This window comes from Myotis brandtii, unplaced genomic scaffold (assembly GCF_000412655.1).
Source record: "Myotis brandtii unplaced genomic scaffold, ASM41265v1 scaffold32, whole genome shotgun sequence".
NCBI classification, from domain to species: Eukaryota; Metazoa; Chordata; class Mammalia; order Chiroptera; family Vespertilionidae; genus Myotis; species Myotis brandtii.
In genome coordinates, this window is record NW_005362269.1 from 6,061,047 (window position 1) to 6,083,681 (window position 22,635).

Below are 22,635 nucleotides of genomic sequence, written 5' to 3' on the forward strand. Positions count from 1 at the left end.
GTTCTGTCCCTGGGGGCTGGACTTAGGTGACCTCAGGCAAGTGCCTTCATCTATCTCTGCTTCTGTTTTCTCAGCTCTGAAAGCAAGAACGATATGCCTGGCCCAAGGGGGCTGCTGGACCCGTGCGAGGAATGTACAGGCTGTACCAGTGAAGAATTTGAGACTGATTTTTTTTCCTCTCTTAAAAGTAATGTCAAAAGAGTAGACATAGGAAAGGTGGCTTCCTTGGAAGACTGTGTGCTTATTGCATTATTGCTGCGATTGCCCTAAACATACCAGGAAGTATGTCAGGGAAATTCCTTCCAGGTCTGGTGACTTCCCATATTTCTGCCCCACCAGAGGCCTCCCTCATTCAGATACACATTCTTTCCATTCATTCATTCATTCAACAGCCGTTTGCTTTCATCTCTCTCCCTGGGTCCTTCGTGCCGCAGTTATGGAAGTTTTAAAATAAATCTGTTCCTACTGAGGAGCACATTTCCACAAACTGTGTTTAATCTGGGTTGCCTTACAGTCAGATCACCCGTTGGCCCTCGTTGAATGGCCACGTCACTCACTGCATTTTGCTCTGATGGACTCTTGATTGTTCCCCAAATTAAATTCCCCAAGCAAGAATTAAGATGTGACACCATGGTCACCCCTAACGACACTCAAATGTAAACAGAAAATAATAGAAAACCAAGGAGTTTTGGAGATGACGTCAGTTCCTGCATTATTGATGAAGCATAGACCCAGGGCTGCTCACACCATCCCTGGAGTGGGGCACGCAACTCTGACAGTTGGGCACAGAAGGAGAGATACAAATGCATCCACAGCGAAGGCAACTACGGGAAGGGGAGGGGCCAGAAATCATGTCCCAGAAACAAGGTAATTTCCAGGGACATAGGGTCTGGTGTACCTGGAGCACTACCAGGTAAAGGAGAGATTAGACATGTTCTGTGTGAGCACCATGAGTTCCATGAGGACTGACAGGCGGATGCTGTCTAGAGAGAGACTTCGCTTTACTTATTTCTAAGTCTCAGAACTGCCCTGCGATTGCATGGGCTCCCCTGGGTGTGGCAGTGAGCTCATCATCACTGAAAATGTTCAAGCATAGTGTGCAAGATCACTTGGCAGTGATGCTGGGAAGGAGATAAAGCGCTGGGCAGAGAAGGTGTGGTCTCTCAAGGACCTTCCACTTGTGAAACTAAAGCAAGACTGGCTCAATGACACCAACGGAATAGACGGGGCTTTAAAAGCAAACAAACAAACATTCTAAAACTTATTGTGACAATTCCCACATCCTGCCCCTGTCCTCCATTCTAAAAAAAAGTGGCACGTTATAGTGTGAAAAGGCCATCTTCATCTTCTCTTCCATGCTGTGGGTCATCCAGGACATTTTTACTTTCTCCAACGTTGTGTAGCCTACAGAGAGGAAAGAGGCTGTTAATGCGAACCACCACGACCAGGAATAAATGGATAAATTACACACAACTAGCCAAGGCTCTCAGAGTTAAAAGGGCTCAGAGCCCATCCAGTCCAACTCTTTCATGTCACAGATGGCCAAACTGAGGCCCTATGGCAGTGACGGCGAACCTTTTGAGCTCGGCGTGTCAGCATTTTGAAAAACCCTAACTTAACTCTGGTGCCGTGTCACATATAGAAATGTTTTGATATTTGCAACCATAGTAAAACAAAGACTTATATTTTTGATACTTATTTTATATATTTAAATGCCATTTAACAAAGAAAAATCAACCAAAAAAATGAGTTCGCGTGTCACCTCTGACACGCGTGTCATAGGTTCGCCATCACTGCCCTATGGGATAAAGGGTTTTTGTCGACCTATTTTAAAAGGGAAGTTAGAAGTTTCTATATTAGAAAATATAAATCACAACCTAAAGGCATTTACTTACACACACAAAATCTACAACTGTGACCTTAGAAAGTCACCTTGCTAAGCCTCAGTTTCCCTACTTCTTAGTATTTATTTGTTAACAGATATTGTGGTATTAAGGCAATTATTAAGTGAAGACAAGGTTTTCATCACAGTTAACACCAAATCTTTTAATTCCTTTTCCAGAAAGTTATAGAACAGGATAAATATCCAAAATACCTTTTTAGAGATTCTTCAAACTATTAAACACACACACACACACACACACACAAACTTGCTCCCATGGGTCCCATGGTGTAATTGGGCAGAAGAAGCCATATCCCGGGAATGATATTCGATGTGTTTTTTTCATTTTTCATGCTGCCACTCTCCTCTCCATGAACTCCAGTTTAACAATGTCCTTTTTTAAAAGTGAGTTGCCAGAGTTGAACAAAGAACTTCTAGCACAGAGTAGAGTGATATATCACCTTCTTTCTTTTGCATGGCATACTTCTATTAATGCAACCTGCCTTTGCAGTGCATGTTGGACAATGTAACAGTGTTAACCAAGGCAGAGGTAAATGTGAGCTAAATTCCCACCTCCTTTTCACCTCTAATGTCACATCTCTCCAACTCTGTATTTAATCAGAACACAAGCACAAGTCATTAAACCACTGAGTAGGATCTAATCATTTGTAACACCTTGTTCTATCATTACAATGATCAGTCATGCAAGATGAATTACCTTGTGTGTTTCTGGAAGCAATTGGTTTTCATGACTTTCCCTGGAAAGACAAGGCCACAGTATAAGCAGAGTGCTGTGCTAGGACCTTTGAAATGCTGGGGGAAGCCCACTACTTTCTTAGGAGAAGCAGATGTAGTCTAAAGGTGACAATTTGAGGACTGGAAAGCCAATTCTTTTCCTGGGTCAAATGACTGCTTCTTTAGGCCCCTAGGCAGTGCCTATCAACTACAAAGTTGTGGGCAATGGTGTTAAAGCTGCTTCATACCTGAGTCATTTGCCCACCCGCAATCAAGTACTCATTTGGGTTTTAAAAAGGCGTTTACTTACACACACAAAACCTACAACTCTTCCTTATGAGACTTACCCAGGATATCCAAAACCGCCACATGCCTTTGTAAATTTCCTTTGCCAGTGTTCACTAAGGGGCAGGTTTCAAAATACACATGTTTCCCTTGTGTTGCTCAAACAGGCTGAGATGAATACTAGTCTTATCTCCTCACTTGCTACCTTGAAACAGTTCCTGTTAATGACTAGAGAACAATTCCTTCCACCCCCCGCCCCCATTTTATAGCAGGACAAGGGGCCACATGCCTATCCTTTGGATGAAAACTATAAACCCCGTTTCATGACTCCTTTCTGTAGTGTCTTAAAACTTCTTTTTGAAGTGGGAGGTGGGGGCAAGGTCATGGACCAGATGGAGAATTTAAATAACAGCTATGGATGCTGCCCCTTGAAAAATGCAAATAAGAATGTCCAAGCACTTTTGTACATGATTTCAAGGGACTCACTCGCCCCTAAGTTCTATCTGTGGACCCCGGGTTAAGAAAGCTTGCTTAAAATGAACAAATAAGAAGACCAGGGATAATTCGTGGCTTTCTTCCTGGGACAATCCTAGCCAGAGGGGGAGGCTAGGCTAGGGCTTCCTCCACCCAAGACACTGATAATAAGAGCAGTTTCCACTTAAGGCACTCATGAGCGCGGGATGCGTTAGGCACGTCAAGAGTCTGTCAAGAGTCTAGGGCTGCAGACTCCTCCCAGGCCCGGGCCCTGGTTGGGCTTGTGCAGAGGCAACCAATTGATGTGTTGCTCTCACATCGATGTTTCTCTCTGTCTTTCCCTCTCTCTTCCACTCTCCCTAAAAATCAATGGAAAAATATCCTCAGGTGAGGATTAACAAAAACAAAAACAAAAACAAAACAAAGAAAAAGAGTCAAGTCAGGACTGACACAGAGTAAGTGTCCAATAAGTGAAGGTGCTCTCTTTTTTCCCCCAAAACAGAACTCTATCAGGAAGATGATACACAAAGCTTTAGCATCCTTGGGAGAATGGTTTTACCTGTCACCTCCTTGACCAGGATGGAGACAATGTCAGAAAGGAACTCTGGGAAATGGAGAAAAGGAGCAGGAAGCAGCATCGATTTGCTCCCAGGTCCCCCTGGAGTCTCCATAGCTCTAAAGGGCTTCATCCATCCTTACCTCGAAGTAGAAGCGCTACAATCAATGCAACCAGCACAAATCCCAGGGAGGGAGCAATGATCTTCGCAAGGAAGGAGCTGTCCACCTCGTTCAACTGGTGAGACACAGGGAAGATGATTGGGCCACTTGTTTCTGAAGGTTCGCACTCACATGAGTTTCCCGTCCCAACCACACCCTCCAATGGCCAGAGCTTCACTGCATCTCACCACCTTTTGCCCCATGTGTCTCATGATCAAAACAAAGCCAACCTTACAAATAAAAGAAAACTATTTTTTAGCCCGGCTGGTATGCTCAGTGGTTGGACATTGACCCATGCATCAGGAGGTCACCAGTTTGATACATGGTCAAGGAACATGTCTGGGATGTGGTTGTGGGTTTGATCCCCAGTAGGGGACATCCAGGAGGCAGCCAATATATATTTCTATCTCTCCCTTTCCCTTCCTCTCTCTGAAATCAATAAAAACATTTTAAAATTTTTTCTTTACTTTCTGAAAACCCAAAACATTGACCAGATACAGGCTGTGGGGCTTAGGGGTCTGAAGGTAAAAAAAAAATAATGGTGCTGTGTGCTGTGTTCACTGTCAAATCACTAGGCTGGGCACTGCCTGAGTCCTTCGAGCTCTCCCTAGCCCTGCACAGCCCTTCTCATGGCTGACTCAGACTTCTAGAGGCAACAAGATCAAAGAGGAAAATGGAACACAATGCCACATTTCCTACCGCAGTGGTTTTCAAAGTGTAGCCAGGGAATCCATGAGATGAAAATGATGTTCATGAGACATTACTGGCCATTTTGACTATCCTTCTCTCCTGAGCTGTACAGTGGAGATTCCCAGAGGCTGCCAGGGGTCTGATGGTATGGAGAAATGCGAATCTAAGCAGATATGAGAATCTCTCTGTCTTCTGTTGAGCCACATACTGAGATTTGTGAATGTAAAGCATTGCCACTTTCCTCACTTACATTTTTTCACTTGGGAAAAATGGTGGCAGGTGACAATTCGGCAGGGTGTCACTAATCCCGGGCCAATTGGAAGGGACACACAATGATTTCCCATGTATTTTTATTTTTTATTTTTGGCTTTTCAAAGCATCTGTGCATATAGAAGTCATAATATTTATGTTATTTCTGCTGAGAGTACAAGTCTACAAATTCCTTAGCTATTTCAGAATATTCGTGATGCATTTTGCAGCTTTGGTGTAGTTTCTCTCCCTAATCCATTCCTGCAAACCCCTGATGTAGATTTTAAAAATCTAAGTCACATACTTCAAATATTTCACAAAAATGCTTACCTGTTCTGGTTCAACTTCATTTTCCACAAGACTTGTTGTCTCAGGGGCTGGGAAGGAAAAAGGAGAGGAACTGTCTATTTTTCCTGAGGGAGAACGAAATATCACATTTTGAAATAGGCATTTTAAAGCTAAGCTGGAATTTCAGTTGATGTGTTTAATCTTTTAATATCATCTTTTTTGATACAATTTATTTATGAACATTTGATATGGTTTTATCTAAAGCTCATCTGCTACCCAACATTACCCCACAGGAACATCCCCATTTTATAGATAGGTAGAGTGAGACATTAGACCAGCAGGCTATCAGGTCTACTAGTAAGTTTTCTGTAGGCCCCGACAATGGGAAGATTTTTATCCAGAAGAAAATTTGTCACTCTATCAGTTAACATATATTTATTGACTATTTATTATAGGCCAAATACTTATGGTCGCTGTACCATTGACCTTGTCAATGAATTTACAACTTAGTGCAGAAGACCAAATTTAAACAAATAATGTGAACAATTGAAAAACAGTTATAATTATGCAAAATTCTGGGAAGAATTAGTATAAGATATCATAGGTCCATACCATGAGGATGGCTGACCTGTTTGGAGGGTCGAGAAACGTGTCCTTGAGAATGTGAAGTTTTAGCTGAGATGTGGAGTCATTTATGTATAACTGATCTTTGAGTTCAACAAGGAAAATATACTGAGAATCCTACTAAGTGCTAAGCACTAAGAACTGTTCCAGGCACTAAGAACGCTGAGATGAGTATGGCATGGCCCTACTCTCACAAAACTTACAGGACATTAGAGAAGGTTATTTAAACTAACAGTCCAAGAGTAAGAATGATGGAGTATGGACAGGTGGCTGGAGGGGGTGGGCAGAGGGAGAGGCACAAAGGCCAACATCGTAGTTCAGTGAGAGCTATTAGAATTAAGCTCCATTTGGACAGGGTCCCCCTCTGCCTGCTCAACAAGGGAACCCCAACACTTCCTGACACACACTTGGTGCTCAATAAGTGGATTTGAATCTGAATCAAGGTTGAGCAGGAGATACTGATCTGAGAGTCATCAGTATCTGGGGAGCCATTGAAATCCTCAGAGTGCATAAAAAATCCAAGGGCGAAAAACTATTGGGAGGAAACCAAGATGGCGGCATAGGTTAACGCCGGAGTTTGCTGCCTCGAACAACCACTTAAAAAATACAACTAAAAGACGGAACGGACATCACCCAGAACCACAGGAAGGCTGGCTGAGGAGAGATTCTACAACTAGGAGGAACCGAGAATCAGAGGAGGCGCAGTGCTGAAGTAAAATACTAAGGTGCGGAGGACATTACTGGCCATTTTGACTATCCTTCTCTCCTGAGCTGTACAGTGGAGATTCCCAGAGGCTGCCAGGGGTCTGATGGTATGGAGAAATGCGAATCTAAGCAGATATGAGAATCTCTCTGTCTTCTGTTGAGCCACATACTGAGATTTGTGAATGTAAAGCATTGCCACTTTCCTCACTTACATTTTTTCACTTGGGAAAAATGGTGGCAGGTGACAATTCGGCAGGGTGTCACTAATCCCGGGCCAATTGGAAGGGACACACAATGATTTCCCATGTATTTTTATTTTTTATTTTTGGCTTTTCAAAGCATCTGTGCATATAGAAGTCATAATATTTATGTTATTTCTGCTGAGAGTACAAGTCTACAAATTCCTTAGCTATTTCAGAATATTCATGATGCATTTTGCAGCTTTGGTGTAGTTTCTCTCCCTAATCCATTCCTGCAAACCCCTGATGTAGATTTTAAAAATCTAAGTCACATACTTCAAATATTTCACAAAAATGCTTACCTGTTCTGGTTCAACTTCATTTTCCACAAGACTTGTTGTCTCAGGAGCTGGGAAGGAAAAAGGAGAGGAACTGTCTATTTTTTCTGTGGGAGAACGAAATATCACATTTTGAAATAGGCATTTTAAAGCTAAGCTGGAATTTCAGTTGATGTGTTTAATCTTTTAATATCATCTTTTTTGATACAATTTATTTATGAACATTTGATATGGTTTTATCTAAAGCTCATCTGCTACCCAACATTACCCCACAGGAACATCCCCATTTTATAGATAGGTAGAGTGAGACATTAGACCAGCAGGCTATCAGGTCTACTAGTAAGTTTTCTGTAGGCCCCGACAATGGGAAGATTTTTATCCAGAAGAAAATTTGTCACTCTATCAGTTAACATATATTTATTGACTATTTATTATAGGCCAAATACTTATGGTAGCTGTACCATTGACCTTGTCAATGAATTTACAACTTAGTGCAGAAGACCAAATTTAAACAAATAATGTGAACAATTGAAAAACAGTTATAATTATGCAAAATTCTGGGAAGAATTAGTATAAGATATCATAGGTCCATACCATGAGGATGGCTGACCTGTTTGGAGGGTCGAGAAACGTGTCCTTGAGAATGTGAAGTTTTAGCTGAGATGTGGAGTCATTTATGTATAACTGATCTTTGAGTTCAACAAGGAAAAAATACTGAGAATCCTACTAAGTGCTAAGCACTAAGAACTGTTCCAGGCACTAAGAACGCTGAGATGAGTATGGCATGGCCCTACTCTCACAAAACTTACAGTCCATTAGAGAAGGTTATTTAAGCTAACAGTCCAAGAGTAAGAATGATGGAGTATGGACAGGTGGCTGGAGGGGGTGGGCAGAGGGAGAGGCACAAAGGCCAACATCGTAGTTCAGTGAGAGCTATTAGAATTAAGCTCCATTTGGACAGGGTCCCCCTCTGCCTGCTCAACAAGGGAACCCCAACACTTCCTGACACACACTTGGTGCTCAATAAGTGGATTTGAATCTGAATCAAGGTTGAGCAGGAGATACTGATCTGAGAGTCATCAGTATCTGGGGAGCCATTGAAATCCTCAGAGTGCATAAGAAATCCAAGGGCTGCATGTCCAGAGAGAGAAGAAGAGGTGTCCTGGGAAACCCAGTGCTTTAACAGGTGGGCAGAGGAAGTGAAGGAGGAGGCAGAAGAAATAGGCAAAAAAGCAGTGTCATAGAAGGCAGGGCAGGAGAAAATGTCCAGAAAAGATGCAAAATCATCGTGCAGTATAATCTTCTGATAGGAACAGAATGTAATGCCACACAAGACAGACCTAAATGGAATAAATGCCTAGGCTAATAATTACTCAAACTGAGCATCACTTCCCCCAAGCTTCCTCGCACGCAAGGCAAAAGGAGAAATGTGATCGGTTTCATAAGGCTCATAATTTGCTACAGGAGAGCTTATGGACAGGGAGAGTGACTTGCTGAACATCTAGAAGCACAGAACTCTGAGGGAGAAGTCGGCATGTTTTATATTCTACAACTCAGTTATTGTTGTTTTACTCTCTGCTATTATCCCCTGGAGCTGGAAATTGCAGGTAAGAATTCAAAACTCCTACCCCTTTTCTGTCAGAATCCTGTTAGACTACAATCATTTGTGATGGATAAGCCTGAAATTGAAACCATTACAGAGAAAAGCCAGCCTGGGTCAGTTTTGTCAGAGCAAATCTGTATTTTAAATTGGAGTCATCTAATGAGGGAGGCATCTTGCAAACACACACACTGCGGAATGATAACCAAACAGCACTATTTCTTTCCTTTTCTTTTTTCCTTCAAAAAATGCCAGAAGCCCCAGTGGGAAGCAGTACAAGGGCCGCAGTGTTGTACACAAACTAGCAACAAGAAACTCAAATCAGTGATTTTTCTTCCTTGTGAAGAATAGTGACGCGAAGGGCTCAGGGATGTGGGTTAGACAAGACCATTGGTTTTCGTCTGTGCTCTCCTGGCCCCACATTCTCAAGGCCCTGAACTCTGACACAAACACCGTCAGGAAAAGGCTGGAGCCTCCCCAAACTTGTAAGAAAAACAATCCTGTGAGAGGGGAATTGTAGTGGTTTGAATATTGTTCTCCCCGCCTCAGATCATGTCTCTAGGATCTCTCGAGTTGTGACCTTATTTAGAAATAGGGTCTTTGCAGCTGTAATTAGTTGAGGATCTTTGGATGAAGTCTTCCTAGATTTAGGATAGGCCCTGAATCCAATGGCTGGTGTCCTTATAAGAAGAGAAGAAGAGGCAGAGAGATACACAGAAAAGGCCCTGTGAGGATGGAGGCAGGGGTTGGAGTGATGCTGCCATAAACCAAAGAGTTCCAGGGGGCAGCAGAAGCTGGGAGAGGCAGGGAAAGATCGGCCTCTTGAGCTTTCAGAAAGAGCAGGACATGATCTGGGGCAGGGAGAACAATATTCAAACCACTACAATTCCCCTCTCACAGGATTGTTTTTCTTACACCTGGATTTCAGGCTTCTAGCCTCCAGAACTGTGAGACAATAAGTTCCTTTTGTTTTAAGCCACCTGGTTTGTGGTACTTTGTTACTGCAGCCCTGGGAAACTCATATAGGAATGAAAGGGAATTGACATACAAAAGATGAGAGGGACCTTCAACTGGGGGTAACCAGCCTAAGAAAGAGTCAGGAAGTAGGTGCCAAGCACAGGTAAGAAGACTAAACTCTATTGAAGGGCCTAGCATTAAACTCAAAAGAATGCCATCTAATGTCATATTATTACTAACAGTCCAATGGGCATATAATCCTCAGGAGCAACCCTATGGGTAGACACTATCTCATACTGCCCGTGCAAACACTGAGGCTCAGAGGGTTGAGCAACTTGATCAAGGTCACACAGGTTGCAGGTGGGGGAGCTGGGACTTGAGCCTGCATGATTGACATTAACACCTATGCTCTTGAGGACCTCATTATACAGGAGCTGAAGCACAGTTGTACCAAGTACAAAGCATGGTATGCAGCAAGGATGCAAGCAGGAATTCCAGTACAATGATGTGCATGGAATCTAGAAAAAGAATGATCCAGAACAGTGGTCTCCAAAGAGGGCTTGGTGCTTACCATGACGGTGCAAGGCCATCCACTGGGTATGGGGAAAATGAGAGTGTCTATTTACATGTATTTAAATTCCATCCTTTCAACATTTATTTGGAAGGAGTATATTTCAAAACATATACATGAATATGGAGGTGTGTGTAAACAAATTATCAATAAATGTTTTTGCTAATCAGAATACATTACTAATCTGGTCTAGAGAAGAATGAGTCACTTGTCTCTTGAACCGTTGGGAGACCATGGTAGGCAGAATAATGACACCTAAAGGTGTCCACGACCTAATCATCAGAATTTGTGAATATGCTTCCTTACATGGCAAAAGAGACTTTTCAATGTGATTAAGCCACAGATCCTGAGATGGAAAGATTTATCCTGGACCAGCTACTGAGCCCAATGTAATCACCAAGACCCTTCTAAGAGGTAGGAAAAAATGTCAAAGTTAGATACATGATGATGGAAGAAGAGGTCAGAGAGAGAGAGATTTGCAGATGCTACATTGCTGGCTTTGAAGATGGAAGAAGGGGCCTCAAGCCAAGGAGCATTAAACTCAAAACTAAAAAGAAATACTAACAGGCTAAATGCATCTGACTTTAAGTGGAAGTGTTATAGGCAATTATATATTTTCTTAATACTACTTTTGCATAATTTTGAAATCTTTTCAAATGTAAAAATCTTAACTGTAAAATATCCCATGTATCATGTGTTAATCACTGGAAACTGTCTAAGATGCCTGAGTCACGAGCTAACCCTTAGGGTGGGTGTCATTTCTCTGAAGCAGTACCACAGTGACCTTCTAAGCGAAACTTTGAAGATAGGTGTTAGGAACCCATTAACCCACAGTCAAAGACGGTTTGGGTGGTCCTGTTAGCAAAACCACCTCCCTAGTCTGAGAGTACTGACATGCAAAGATGTACAGGATGTATATTTACATCTATCTGTATATAGAAAAGCCTAAGCGACCAGCTAACTGGCCTATCGTTTGACTGTCTGACTGGTAGCTATGATGTGCACTGACCACCAGGGGGCAGACACACAACGCAGGGGCTGCCGAGCTGCCATGACTTGGCAGCTGCAATTCTCAAGTGTCGCACCCGGAACCAGAGATAAGGGAGCCCAATTCTGGGGTGCATCACCCAAGAACCACCCTCTCCCAATCCAGGACCCCTCGGGGGTTGTCGGAGAGCTGGTTTTGGCCCGATCCCCGCAGGCCAGGCTGAGGGACCCCACATGTGCACCAATCCATGCACCAGGCATCTAGTCTCTATATAATAGCTACGTTGTTTCTGTAAAGTCAAAATGGTTTGTTTGTTTTTTTAAAGAATGAGTAACTATAAAAATGGGTGAAATTCAAGTAGGGATTGTAGACTAGCTAGTTGTGTCAATTTCTTGGTTTTGACAGTGTACTGTAGTAATATGAGATGGTACCATTGGGGCAAGTCAGAGGAATGTACAGACCTCTCTACTATTTTTGCAAGTTTGTGTGAGTTTAAAATTGTTTCAAAATAAAAAGTTTTTTTAAATGATTTAAATTTCAGCCATTTCCTATGGCTCAATCTAATATATACATGATCCATAGGGGCCTTTGTGGTAAAAAATTGTTGAATGAATTTTAAAGCGAATTTAAAACAATATAAAAAGTAATTTCATAAAACATTTGAAAATGTTGTAATGAATAATGATAAATGTTACTATGTTAGTAGGAAGAATGATCTGAGCAAATATATCTCAAAATGCTACAGGAATAAATCTCTTTATCTTGGTCACTTGGGGCAGGGTAGGGGTGGAATGGGAGGGTGGGCAATGTTTGTAATACAAGAAACTTTCACTTTATAGTGTTTTAATTTTTTTTATGTGAGCATGTGTTGATTTTATAGCATGAAAAAAAAGTTTAAATGTAAAACTATAGCATAAAAGCACCATTTTATCTTCAAAGGACTTACAATGTAGTAGGTAGGCAATGATCAATCAGTGAATGTTCTGGAAGAGCCCTATTGGAACTGACTCACCTATGTCCTTCCTAAGGAATCTGTCCTGTATCTGGGTAGTATAGCTCAAGAGTTGGCACACTATGTCAGAGGGCCAAATCCTAAGAGCTAAGAATCATTTTTATAACGTTTAAATTATTGAGAAAGAATCAAAAGAATAATGACGGGGAACACATGAAAATCACAGACAATTAAAATTTCAGTGTCTAACAATAAAGTTTTATTGAAGCACTGTGACACCCATTTGTTTATGTGTGTGCCTGGCTGCTTTTGCACTAAAAAGGCAGAATTGAGGAGTTGCAACAGAGACAGTATAGTTTGCAAGGCCTAAAATATGTGCTATTTGGCCCTTCACAAAAAATAAGTTTTCTGACTCCCGGTATAATTAGTCTACTATTGCAAAAACAACACTTGTGGAGTTAGGGAATCAAATGTGTTACATCTGAGCACACTTTTATTCTTAAAACTTTCAGACTTTCAAACCCCAGGGTGATGAGAGACTTACCCTTCAAGATGGTTATGCCTATGGTTGTAGATGAGAATTCACTCTCTCACTCACTCAAATAAAACTATGTGCTATGCCCTGGCTGGTATGGTTCCTGAGTGTCATCTCATGACCAAAAAGTCACAGGTTTGATTCCTGGTCAGAGCACATGCTGGGTTTCAGGCTCAATCCCCAGTGGGGGATATATAGGAGGCAGCCGATCAACATTTCTTTCTCACATTCTTCTCTCTCTCTCTCTCTCCCTCTCTCTCTCTCTCTCTCTCTCTCCCTCCCTCCCTCCCTCCTTCCCTCCATTTCTTTCTTTCTCTCAAATCAATAAAAACACTTTTTTTTAAATCAACAGTGCTATTGAAATATGTGTATAGTATTTAAAAAAACTATGTGTTATGTGCAGTTCTGGAAAGGCATTGCATTTTTACAAATTCTTTTAAGAATCCATTTTGAACATCAACCTTGTTCCCATCCCATTAGCAAAAATTTGCTTCAAAATCACTAGAAACTCCCTCTAATAATCAATTTGGGCACTACTGCATACCTAGGATAGGGATAACCACCTCATGTAAATTACCTCATTGAATGCTTACCAAGCCATTTACAGATGTATAAACTGAGGCTGAAAAAGTTTAACTCATTTGCCCAAAGTAACACAAACCATTAAAGCAGCGGTTCTTAACCTGTGGGTCGCGACTCCTTTGGCGGTCAAATGACCCTTTCACAGGTGTCGCCTAAGACCATCCTGCATATCAGATATTTACATTATTATTCATAACAGTAGCAACATTACAGTTATGAAGTAGCAACGAAAATAATTTTATGGTTGGGTCACAACATGAGAAACTGTATTTAAAGGGCCAGAAGGTTGAGAACCACTGCATTAAAGGAACCCAACTCTGACTGACTCAGAAAAAATCATAATTGTAACCACTCTGAGAGAAAAGAAAAAGAGCATATTAAAATCCTATTTGAAAACACAAGCTCTATAACCAGTGGGCTTCATGCCAGAAATCAATTGGAAATAAAAGCTCTCTGTCTCCTCAGTTAGAAACATTCTAACTCATATTACCCATTTTGACTCATGATTAAATTCATAGACACTGGGACTCATCTGTCTCTGCTTTTAAAACAAATTTAGTTCTAAAATAAGTCCATTCAATGATACAATCTTAACATAATCCTAGAGTTTGACAAGTGACAACTTCCAGCTTTCAGAGAAGGTTCTTTTCCTTGGCAGGTACACTGGCTTATGCTGCCCCCTTCTGGTGGTATGGTCTTTAAAATCCAAAGTATAGCGAAAGGATCCAAAAATCACAAGCTGAATAGTTTGGGAATTGAGAGGAATTTGAAATTACTTTCTCTAATTCCTTTCTTTAACCAGTAGAAAAACAAACATGTAGAGAGTTTCACTCGTGCCAGGTTCCACAGTGGTGAATTACAAAGGGAGTGACTAGAACCCATATTTTCTGACCTTGCCTAGCAGCATTAAGGTAGATCTGGAATTTCAAAATGCCAGTGTGGCTCAGTGGTTGTGTGTCTATCTATGAACCAGGAGGTCACGGTTCAATTCCCAGCCCGGATTGTGGACTTAATCCCCGTTCTGGATGCAGCCAATCACTGATTCTCTTTTATCATTGTTTCTATCTCTCTCTTCCTCTCCCTTCCTCTCTGAAATCAATAAAAATATATTTTTTTTGTTAAAAAAGAAGAAAGTAGAAAAACACATGTATTGAATGCACATACTTCCTTTTAATTTTGGGGACCCCCCATGTGTTTTTAACATGTAGCATGATGAAGAGCACTCTACACTTAATGAATCAACAGCATTATATACGTGAGTCAGATGTTCTTAGCTCCAAGGGCAAAATAGGGTGGGGTTCATTTGTAAATGTTGAAAGGGACCAGAGAACAAATTGTATTGGCACCAATGTGGTTCATAAAGAGGAAGGTTCGATGAGATGACTTCACAGTCTGCGAAGATGCGGTAACAGAGGAAAACCAGAGACTCGAGAACACCATTATCTGAGTCACTCCAGTTCTGAACTAGGCCTCCACCCTCCACTTCCTCCGAGGTGCCCCGGCAACAAAAATGTCATCATCCTTATGAGAGCCCAAAGTCACCGCCCCAGGCTACAGATCTACCTGCTGATATCTGAGGGTCCTAGTGAAGCACAGACAAGACCTCACCCTAATCCTTCCCGACTGGACTCCGCTTTAAAGGGCAATGTCCAACACTACCCTGCCCACACCGACTGATCAATAAATCCTGATGGAGGGAGGTGGCAAGGTGTACAATTTACCGAGAAGCTTCAAAATCATTGATAATGACAACAGCAATAATAAATGGATACCCTATACCAGTGGTTGGCAAACTGCAGCTCGCGAGCCACATGCGGCTCTTTGGCCCCTTGAGTGTGGCTCTTCCACAAAATACCACGCGCATGTACAGTGCGATTGAAACTTCGTGGCCCATGCGCAGAAGTCGGTAATTTGTGGAAGAGCCACACTCAAGGGGCCAAAGAGCCGCATGTGGCTCGCGAGCCGCAGTTTGCCAACCACTGCCTATACCAAGCACTTCCTGCGTGCCCAGCAAAGCGCCAAGTACTTCCCGTGTTTGATCTCAGAAAATGCTCTATAGTCTGCACCATTACTCTCCTCCTTTCACAGTGGGAACCCTGTTGCAGAGAGTCACACAACTGGGAGGGGAGTGAGCAAACCTCGGAGCCAGGATTATCTACCTGAGAGCCCAGGCTCTTGTCCTCTGGGCTGCGTGGCCTTTGGAAAATGTGTTAAGAGCTCATATACACCTGCTCTGGAAGAATGGACCCCTAACCCTCCGCTGCCTAGGTGGGTGCTGTTTCTGGAAAAGAGCCTACTCATCATTGTTGTTGATGATGACAATGATGAGTGAAAGGGCGAGGGCTACACCCTCCATCTTGCCCCAGGGTAAGGGCTCCATCTTACCTTGGCCATGTGCTTCTTCCCTGAAGTCTAAGCCTCTGCTAGCCACACCCAGGAACAAGACACTGACTTGTGCCCGGCCAATCGGCAAGGCCACAGCCCTTTCTCCTCCCCTTACTCCAACCCCCTATAAAACCCCTCTGCACACAGAGTTCTCTCTCTCTCTGCTTCCTGTCACTGTGTCGGCAAGGTGGGGGAGCCGAGCTAGCTCGAATAAAGACTCTTATGCTATTGCATAGGACTGGCTCCCTGATGTTGGGTTCTTGGGGATCCTGAAATCTGGGCATAACAATGAGTACAATGTCAGCAGCTAAAAGTACACAAGGCTCTGGCGTTTATTATCACATTTGAACTTCAGAACAAATGTGAGGAGGCAAGTAAATTTGGGCTGAATTAAGTCAATGTGGGCAGAATTATGGAAAAAGAAACTGAAACTCAGAGAGGTGCCCTATCTTGCCCAACGCTGCCTACCTCGTTATGATAGTAAATGGTGGAGCAATGACATCTGAGTCCAAATTCCATGCCTGGCCCCCTTGGCCAGGCTGCTGAGCATCACAGGGTCTCACAGTACGTTAGTGCAGGTAGAACCAGAGGGTGTTGGCACCTTTACTCACTGACTTGTTCACAGTGGGGAGAACAGAGACCTGGTTACAGAACTCGCTGAGGTTTACCCTTTTATCCTACATCCCTGTGAAACCAGAGATCTCTGCAGTGCCCGGCTGGGCCCAGAGGGACGGTTTGGTCCATGGACTGAGTTGCCAGCTCACTTAGGGCCGGCTCTGTGTTCTGTTTCAATGTGGCTGGCTTCTTCTTTTCACACTCTGCCTCACCACAGACATGGAAACTCTCTTTGATCTTATTTGGTTGACCTTTCTGAGGTGAGCTGTGAGATGTGAGAATTACACGAATTCAGTTTCAATTTTAGTAATGAAAAAAAAAATCAGTGGTACAGTTGGTGGAATACCATACTACTGTGAGGAGAATGGTGAGAATCCACGTTTTGTCCTTCCCTTTTATCCCCATCCTGCCAGCCTCTCAGCTAATTTGAGCCTCTGAAAAGCACTGGGCATGAGAGAGAAAACAGATTGGCTAATGCCTCACGAAAGATGTTGACTCTGAAATCAACTGCATCCAATTTCTTTCCTTCTAACCACAGCATTTGTGAGTGAAAATGAGCTTTGCTTCATTCTCCTGCCTTCCTCTGTTCTTTCTGCTGAACTTGTCCTGAGAATGGCAATTCCTCCTACAATTCCCCCTACAATTCCCCTATGTCCTTGATCAATTGAGGGCCCCAAAGTGTCAGGTTGTTCCAGGGCTCGATTTTGTCTTTAATAAAATAGTGCAGTGTAGGGGAAAGAGCTGTGATTTGGGAGCCAGAAGGGGGACCTACCTAGGGCCTAGTTCCCACTTCTCTTAGAATGTTTATGATACCTTGGAGCCTCAGTTTCCTTCTGTGTAGAATAAGGAGTGTGTACTACACCAGCAATTCCTAATGCCTTCTTGGAGCTAGGGGTAGGCTGGCTTCAAAAGAATCTCCTGAGGGAGTTTGTTAAACATACAACTTCTTGGGCTCCCCCCTCCCCAACAAGGTTTCTAATTCTGTGAGCCTTGAGTAAAGTAGGTTAATCGCTGCTTTTATCTAGCTCCCTATGATTCCAGCCTATGAACAAGTCTGGTGTCCACCGACTGGATGATCTCTTAAGTTCAAGGTCTTGGTTTCCCAGTCTTCTCCTACTTCTCTAGGAGACTAACATAAGATCTGGTTGCTCTCACCCCTTCATTTATTCTATCCTCACTCCCTTCTCTCTTATCTCCATTTCTAGACCAAATCCCACCTCCCCCATTCTTAACTGCATCCTCTTCTCCTATACCAGGACAAACCTTGCTCCATTCACCATCCCTTTCTCTCTACCTTGCCTACCCTGTAAATAGTCACCCTTGAACTTCTTGAAAGAATGCCTAATGTTCATTCTCTAACAATTGTTCATCATTGGAATTCAGGGTTCCCCATGGCCATCTTCCTAAATGCCTCATCCATCCTACCTGACCAGCATGCAGAATTTCCTAATATTTAATACAACTTCCGTACCTTTTCTCAGCCCAGCTCCCTTTGCCCCTGTGTAATCCTGGATCCCTTCCTACTTCTGGTGTTTCCCCCTCTCTGCCTCCCTAGCCAGTTTTTCTGCTTCCACCACACCCTCTCCCAGTGCAATTGTTCCTTGAGGGCTGGGGGTTTAGGGGTGAAGGGGTGTCTCTCTGCACTTTTTTATTGCTCCCTTCATCTCATATAATACCTTCAGGGGATCCCACAGGAACTTCAACGAGAGCTTAGCTCACTTAGAAGACAATATAATAAAGTGCTTAAGAGCTCAGTTTCAAGAGCCCAGAGACCTGGGGTTCAAACTCTGGCAAATGTCTTCACTTCTCCAAAACTCAGTCTCTTCTATTGTGTAATAGATGTAATAATAGAGTTTTCCTCAGATCCAGACAATGCCTCATAATGAGACAATGCTTTAAAAGCATTGAGCCCAGCCCTGGCATATAAGGATCACTCCATTAGTGTCATTTATCATCAATGACTCCCAAAATTATATCTATAGCCCTGAACTGTCCCTTATGAGATAATATGTTTGAATGTATTGGCACAGTGGCCAGTCCCTATTTAGCACTTATAGTGTGAATCATCATAGTAATTACTATTTGATCAAAGATACCCATCCCACCCAGGCATCCCTAAGTGAGCCCAGGCCCCATCTTTCCAGCTGCCTGTTAGATATTCCAGAGGCACTTCAAATTCAAGATCTCCCAAACAAATGTCATCCTTCCTCCTGGGGTTCCTTCCCCAGTTAACCCGTCACATCGATCTGGTTTCCCAAGAACAGAGAATTAGTCATCTTTCACTCTTACTTCAGTTACCATGTCCTTTCAATGCTAACTCCTAAATGGCTTTGATACTGTCACCTCTCTGTTGTTACTGCTGCCATCATTCTAGTCTAGATGCTCATCTCCAGCTTGAGTTATTGCAGGAGTTTCCTGGGCAACCACTCTGCCTCCAGGCTTGCCCCTCTCTGATACATCTTCTACACTTTTGCCAGAGCAATTTTTCCTACAACAGAACTGAAAATGTCATTCCCTACTCAAAAACAAAACAAAACATGAATGGTTCTTTATGACCCTGGAATCAAATCTAAATTCTTTAGCCAAGTCCAGCGGCATGGCTCAGTGGTTGAGCATCGACCTATGAACCAGGAGGTCACAGTTCGGTTCCTGGTTAGGGTATATGCCTGGGTTCCAGGCTTGAACCCTAGTGTGGGGCATGCAGGAAGCAGCCAATCAGTAATTCTCTCTCATCATTGATGTGTCTATCTTTCTCTCCCCCTTCCTTCCTCCTTGAAATAAATAAAAATATATTTTAAAAATAAATAAAAAAAATTCTTCAGCTCATCAATCAAGTCCTTTAAGAACTTAGACCATTCCTAGCTTCCTGTCTCCATGAGATTTAACTTGACTATTAAACAATCTCCAAAGATTTCACACTCTTATCAAGTTCCCCTGTCTTTGTTCATGTTGTTCTACCTCACCCTTCCTTCTTCAACGCAACGTCCTCGTCCTTGAAGAACCAATTCAAATGTCATTCAGTGAGATCATACTGATCCTCCTTTCTAAGATAGACTCTATCTCTTTCTCCTTGGGGCCCAAGGTCACCTTTTCATACTTCTATGCAAAACCAAGCACACTGGATGACTAATTGTTACTTACAAGCCTATCTATACCGCTAAAGTACTGCCCTTTGAAGAAGAGAGAAATGACTAGATAAGCCACATTTAATGAATGACAGATTTGAAAGGCCTTTACCAAATATCCACAAATGCAAACTAAATGCCAAGATAAAGATATGAAATCCCATTTGCAACCACCTTTTCCTGTGAGAATCCTGACTCTATGAAAAGGCCAGCTTGCTCTGGACCTTGATACATAGGCTGGCTTTGTAAAATAAAAAGATACAGTAATAGGACAAATGTTCCTTAAAGCATCCCTCCCCGACTGCTTCACCATCCTAACCCTGGGACTAAAAAAAAAAAGGTACTGTAAAAATCTCAAGGAAAGAAAAAAGTTATTCTTACCAGAGCAGTGTTCATTCTTCCAATTTTACGGGCTTGACAGCGCAGTCCTCACGCGTATTTGTGTGCATTAAATTTGAAATTGTTCTCCAGTTTTCACTTCATGCTGGTGGTGGGTATAATGACCCATTGGGGGCTGAGAATGAGTGAATCCTGATGCTTTAGGGTCACATATGAAAATCTGCCCTCAGGAAAGCTCTGTTGAGAGACAGTGGCTACCAGGCCTAGAACAAAGGCCAACTGTACATGAGATGAGAACTGGACTCTGGTCTCAGCTCTCGTCCTAACTCACCGCAAGGCCTCTCTCTACTTGCTGGCCTTTTTTTGGTCCTCGGTTTCCCAGTTTTCCATAGACAACAACCCTTCAGTTCCCATGAGTTTATGGACACAGTTTAAAACCCATGAAAGGTAGGTGTGAGTCCCCACTCTCCCTCTTTATAGCTGTGTTGAAGTATGGTAGCAATCATCTCAGGTAGAAACTATAGTTTACCTTGAACCCTGCTGTTTGGCTTATGTACCTATTTGCTTTGTTTAACAATAGACGGGTTATTTTGATTTTCTGAATTATATAAATCATCCCATTCGATTGAATACCCTATTGATTGTAATGTGAAATCCCATTTGTAGTGGTCATACTGGTCTTAGAAAGCACATTTTCCTTTACCTGGGAAGGACAGCACAGTTACCCCAAGGTCAGAGGGCTCCAGTTAACGTGTCCCTGTTGACTCAGTGTTCCGGAGACCCAAAACTGTAATTTAGATAACATGCCTAAGTTTAACCCAGGTTACCCAAGGGCTCTAGACCCAAAACTGTAATTTAGATAACATGTTGTTTCTGCTTCTGTAAACTGCTTTTTGCAAACTAGGTTCCTCATTCCAGACCTGAGGGCTCTAGATAATGTGTTTAACCCCGAGACCCAAAACTATAATTAACATGCTTAATTCTGCTTCTGTAAACTGCTTTTTTGCAAACCAGGTTCCTCATTCCAAACCCTGGGATGTAATCAATACCTTTGTGATTTTTTGCCTATATAACCTTGGAGCTGCGACCATCTGGTTACTATGAGATTTGGGAAAGCAAAATGGCCCCTCATAGTCCCGGATTGCAATAAATGTGACTCTTTAATTCGACTTCTTGAGGCGTCCTTCTGTGATTCGAGGGGTACATTACAACAGTGTGATCTTAGAGAAGTCACTCCACCTCTCTGAGCTCCATTGGAGGCAGCTATAGAGAAGGAAGATTTGTCCCCTTGGGTGGAGCTCCTTCAGATGATGTCTGCGGACCAAACACCTTAAACGTGGAGAAGGGCACCAAAGTAGAAGATATATACTTGCAAGTATCTTTGCATGGCCAGCTTGACCACAGCTCTTTTTCAGCCATAACTTGATTTCTAAGCCTCCCTAGGTTGAGCAATGTGAGAAGGACAAAACAAGTGAGAGGCAGCAGATGATTAAGGATATCCACCCACAGGAATAAAACCAAAATTGAGAGCTCTGTAGAGCCATCTAAAAAGGAGTCAGTGAAAAGCTATCAGAATCTCATATTATTCTAATACTGAGTAGAGAAGTATTACCATACAATTTTAAAGCTTTTGTAACTTCCCCAAATTTGTAATTCTGTCACTCATTAGCTATTTCCCTAGTGTGATCAGCAGTTTAAAAAAAAACACATAAAACTTTGTACTTATAAGAAACAGCGAGTCAGCTGGGAGCTTTTGGAAGTGGCCTCTTGTTATCTTACTGGACAGGCCTAAAAATGAGGGTGTGTGAGTAGGAATAGCAGCAGAAATGTACCAGAGAGGAAATAGGAATCCATCACGGTGACTGTCATTTACTAGCCAGTAATTATGGATTCGGCATTTTTTTCTCATCTATTTCCTCACTTAATAGCCCTGCGAAATAAGTACTACTATTATTTTAATTTTATATTTTGAGGACACTGAGATTTAGAAAAGGATAGAACAAGTCACTCGCCTGAAATTCTATAAGGGCGGGGAGGACCAGCAGGAAACGGCAGAGCTGGGATCTTTCCCACTCCCCAATAGAGCTCTTTTGACCCCCACCCAATGCTGCCCAGGAGTTTGTGAGAGGAAAGGACTAGAAAGAAAGGATTTGGGATGTTACTGAGGCAGTAAAAGTGAGCCTGAGACATAATCAACAGAGGACTTAATCACAGGGCACCTGGTTTTACTTAGGAAGTGACCTAGTCATGTGTCTCTACTCACCCTGGTTTCAGAGTCCCTACTGCATAGAGACTGGGTCTTTAGGGAGCAACTTGGAACCCTTTTATGTATTCCTGCTGCCAAGCAAATATGAATTACTCCTCAGGCTAGAAGGAATGACTTAAATTCCTATATACCTGGAGGAGTAAGAGTTTATATCCCCCTAACAGACTCCCTTTAGCTGCAGGAAGAGCCTATGAGGGCTTTTATGGTTGGTGTTATTGCTGCTTGTGTTTCTAGCTGTGTGCTCTTGGACAAACTACCCCACATCTCTGAATTCCGTTCTAGGCCATAGAATGGAGGTGAGAAATTGCCTTTGTGGGTAATGTTAATTTTGCCAAGATCCTCTTTAAGGCTTTACACCAGCCCTCAATCATAAAAGAAGCCTTACCATCAAAATAAGTACATGAAGAAATGAAGAGGGAATTGGGGCTATTTAGCTGGGGAAAGAAAAAATCTAAGGAATGTTACAGGAAAGGTAAAACACCAGATGACCTCTTGTTCCCAATTCAGTGTAAAATAGTCCAAGATCTAAATGAAATAAATGACGACATTTTGAA

General features: G+C 42.5%; 1 protein-coding gene across 3 annotated transcripts in view; it reads right to left on the minus strand.

Moving 5' to 3' along the window:
* Positions 1-474: 474 nt before the first annotated feature.
* Positions 475-22,635, minus strand: part of TIMD4 (T-cell immunoglobulin and mucin domain containing 4) — a 37,223-nt gene continuing 15,062 nt past the window's right edge. The window contains exons 5-8 of one of the 3 annotated variants that reach the window (XM_014543152.1): positions 5,363-5,409; positions 4,076-4,169; positions 2,601-2,640; positions 475-1,404 (exon numbers count right to left, since the gene is read on the minus strand). In XM_014543152.1, the coding sequence (XP_014398638.1) occupies positions 1,320-1,404; positions 2,601-2,640; positions 4,076-4,169; positions 5,363-5,409 (266 nt within the window). In that variant the 3' untranslated portion in view covers positions 475-1,319. Of the gene's footprint in view, positions 1,405-2,600; positions 2,641-4,075; positions 4,170-5,362; positions 5,446-7,190; positions 7,238-22,635 lie in introns of all 3 variants that reach the window. The other 2 variants (XM_014543151.1, XM_014543153.1) reach the window with 2 other exon arrangements.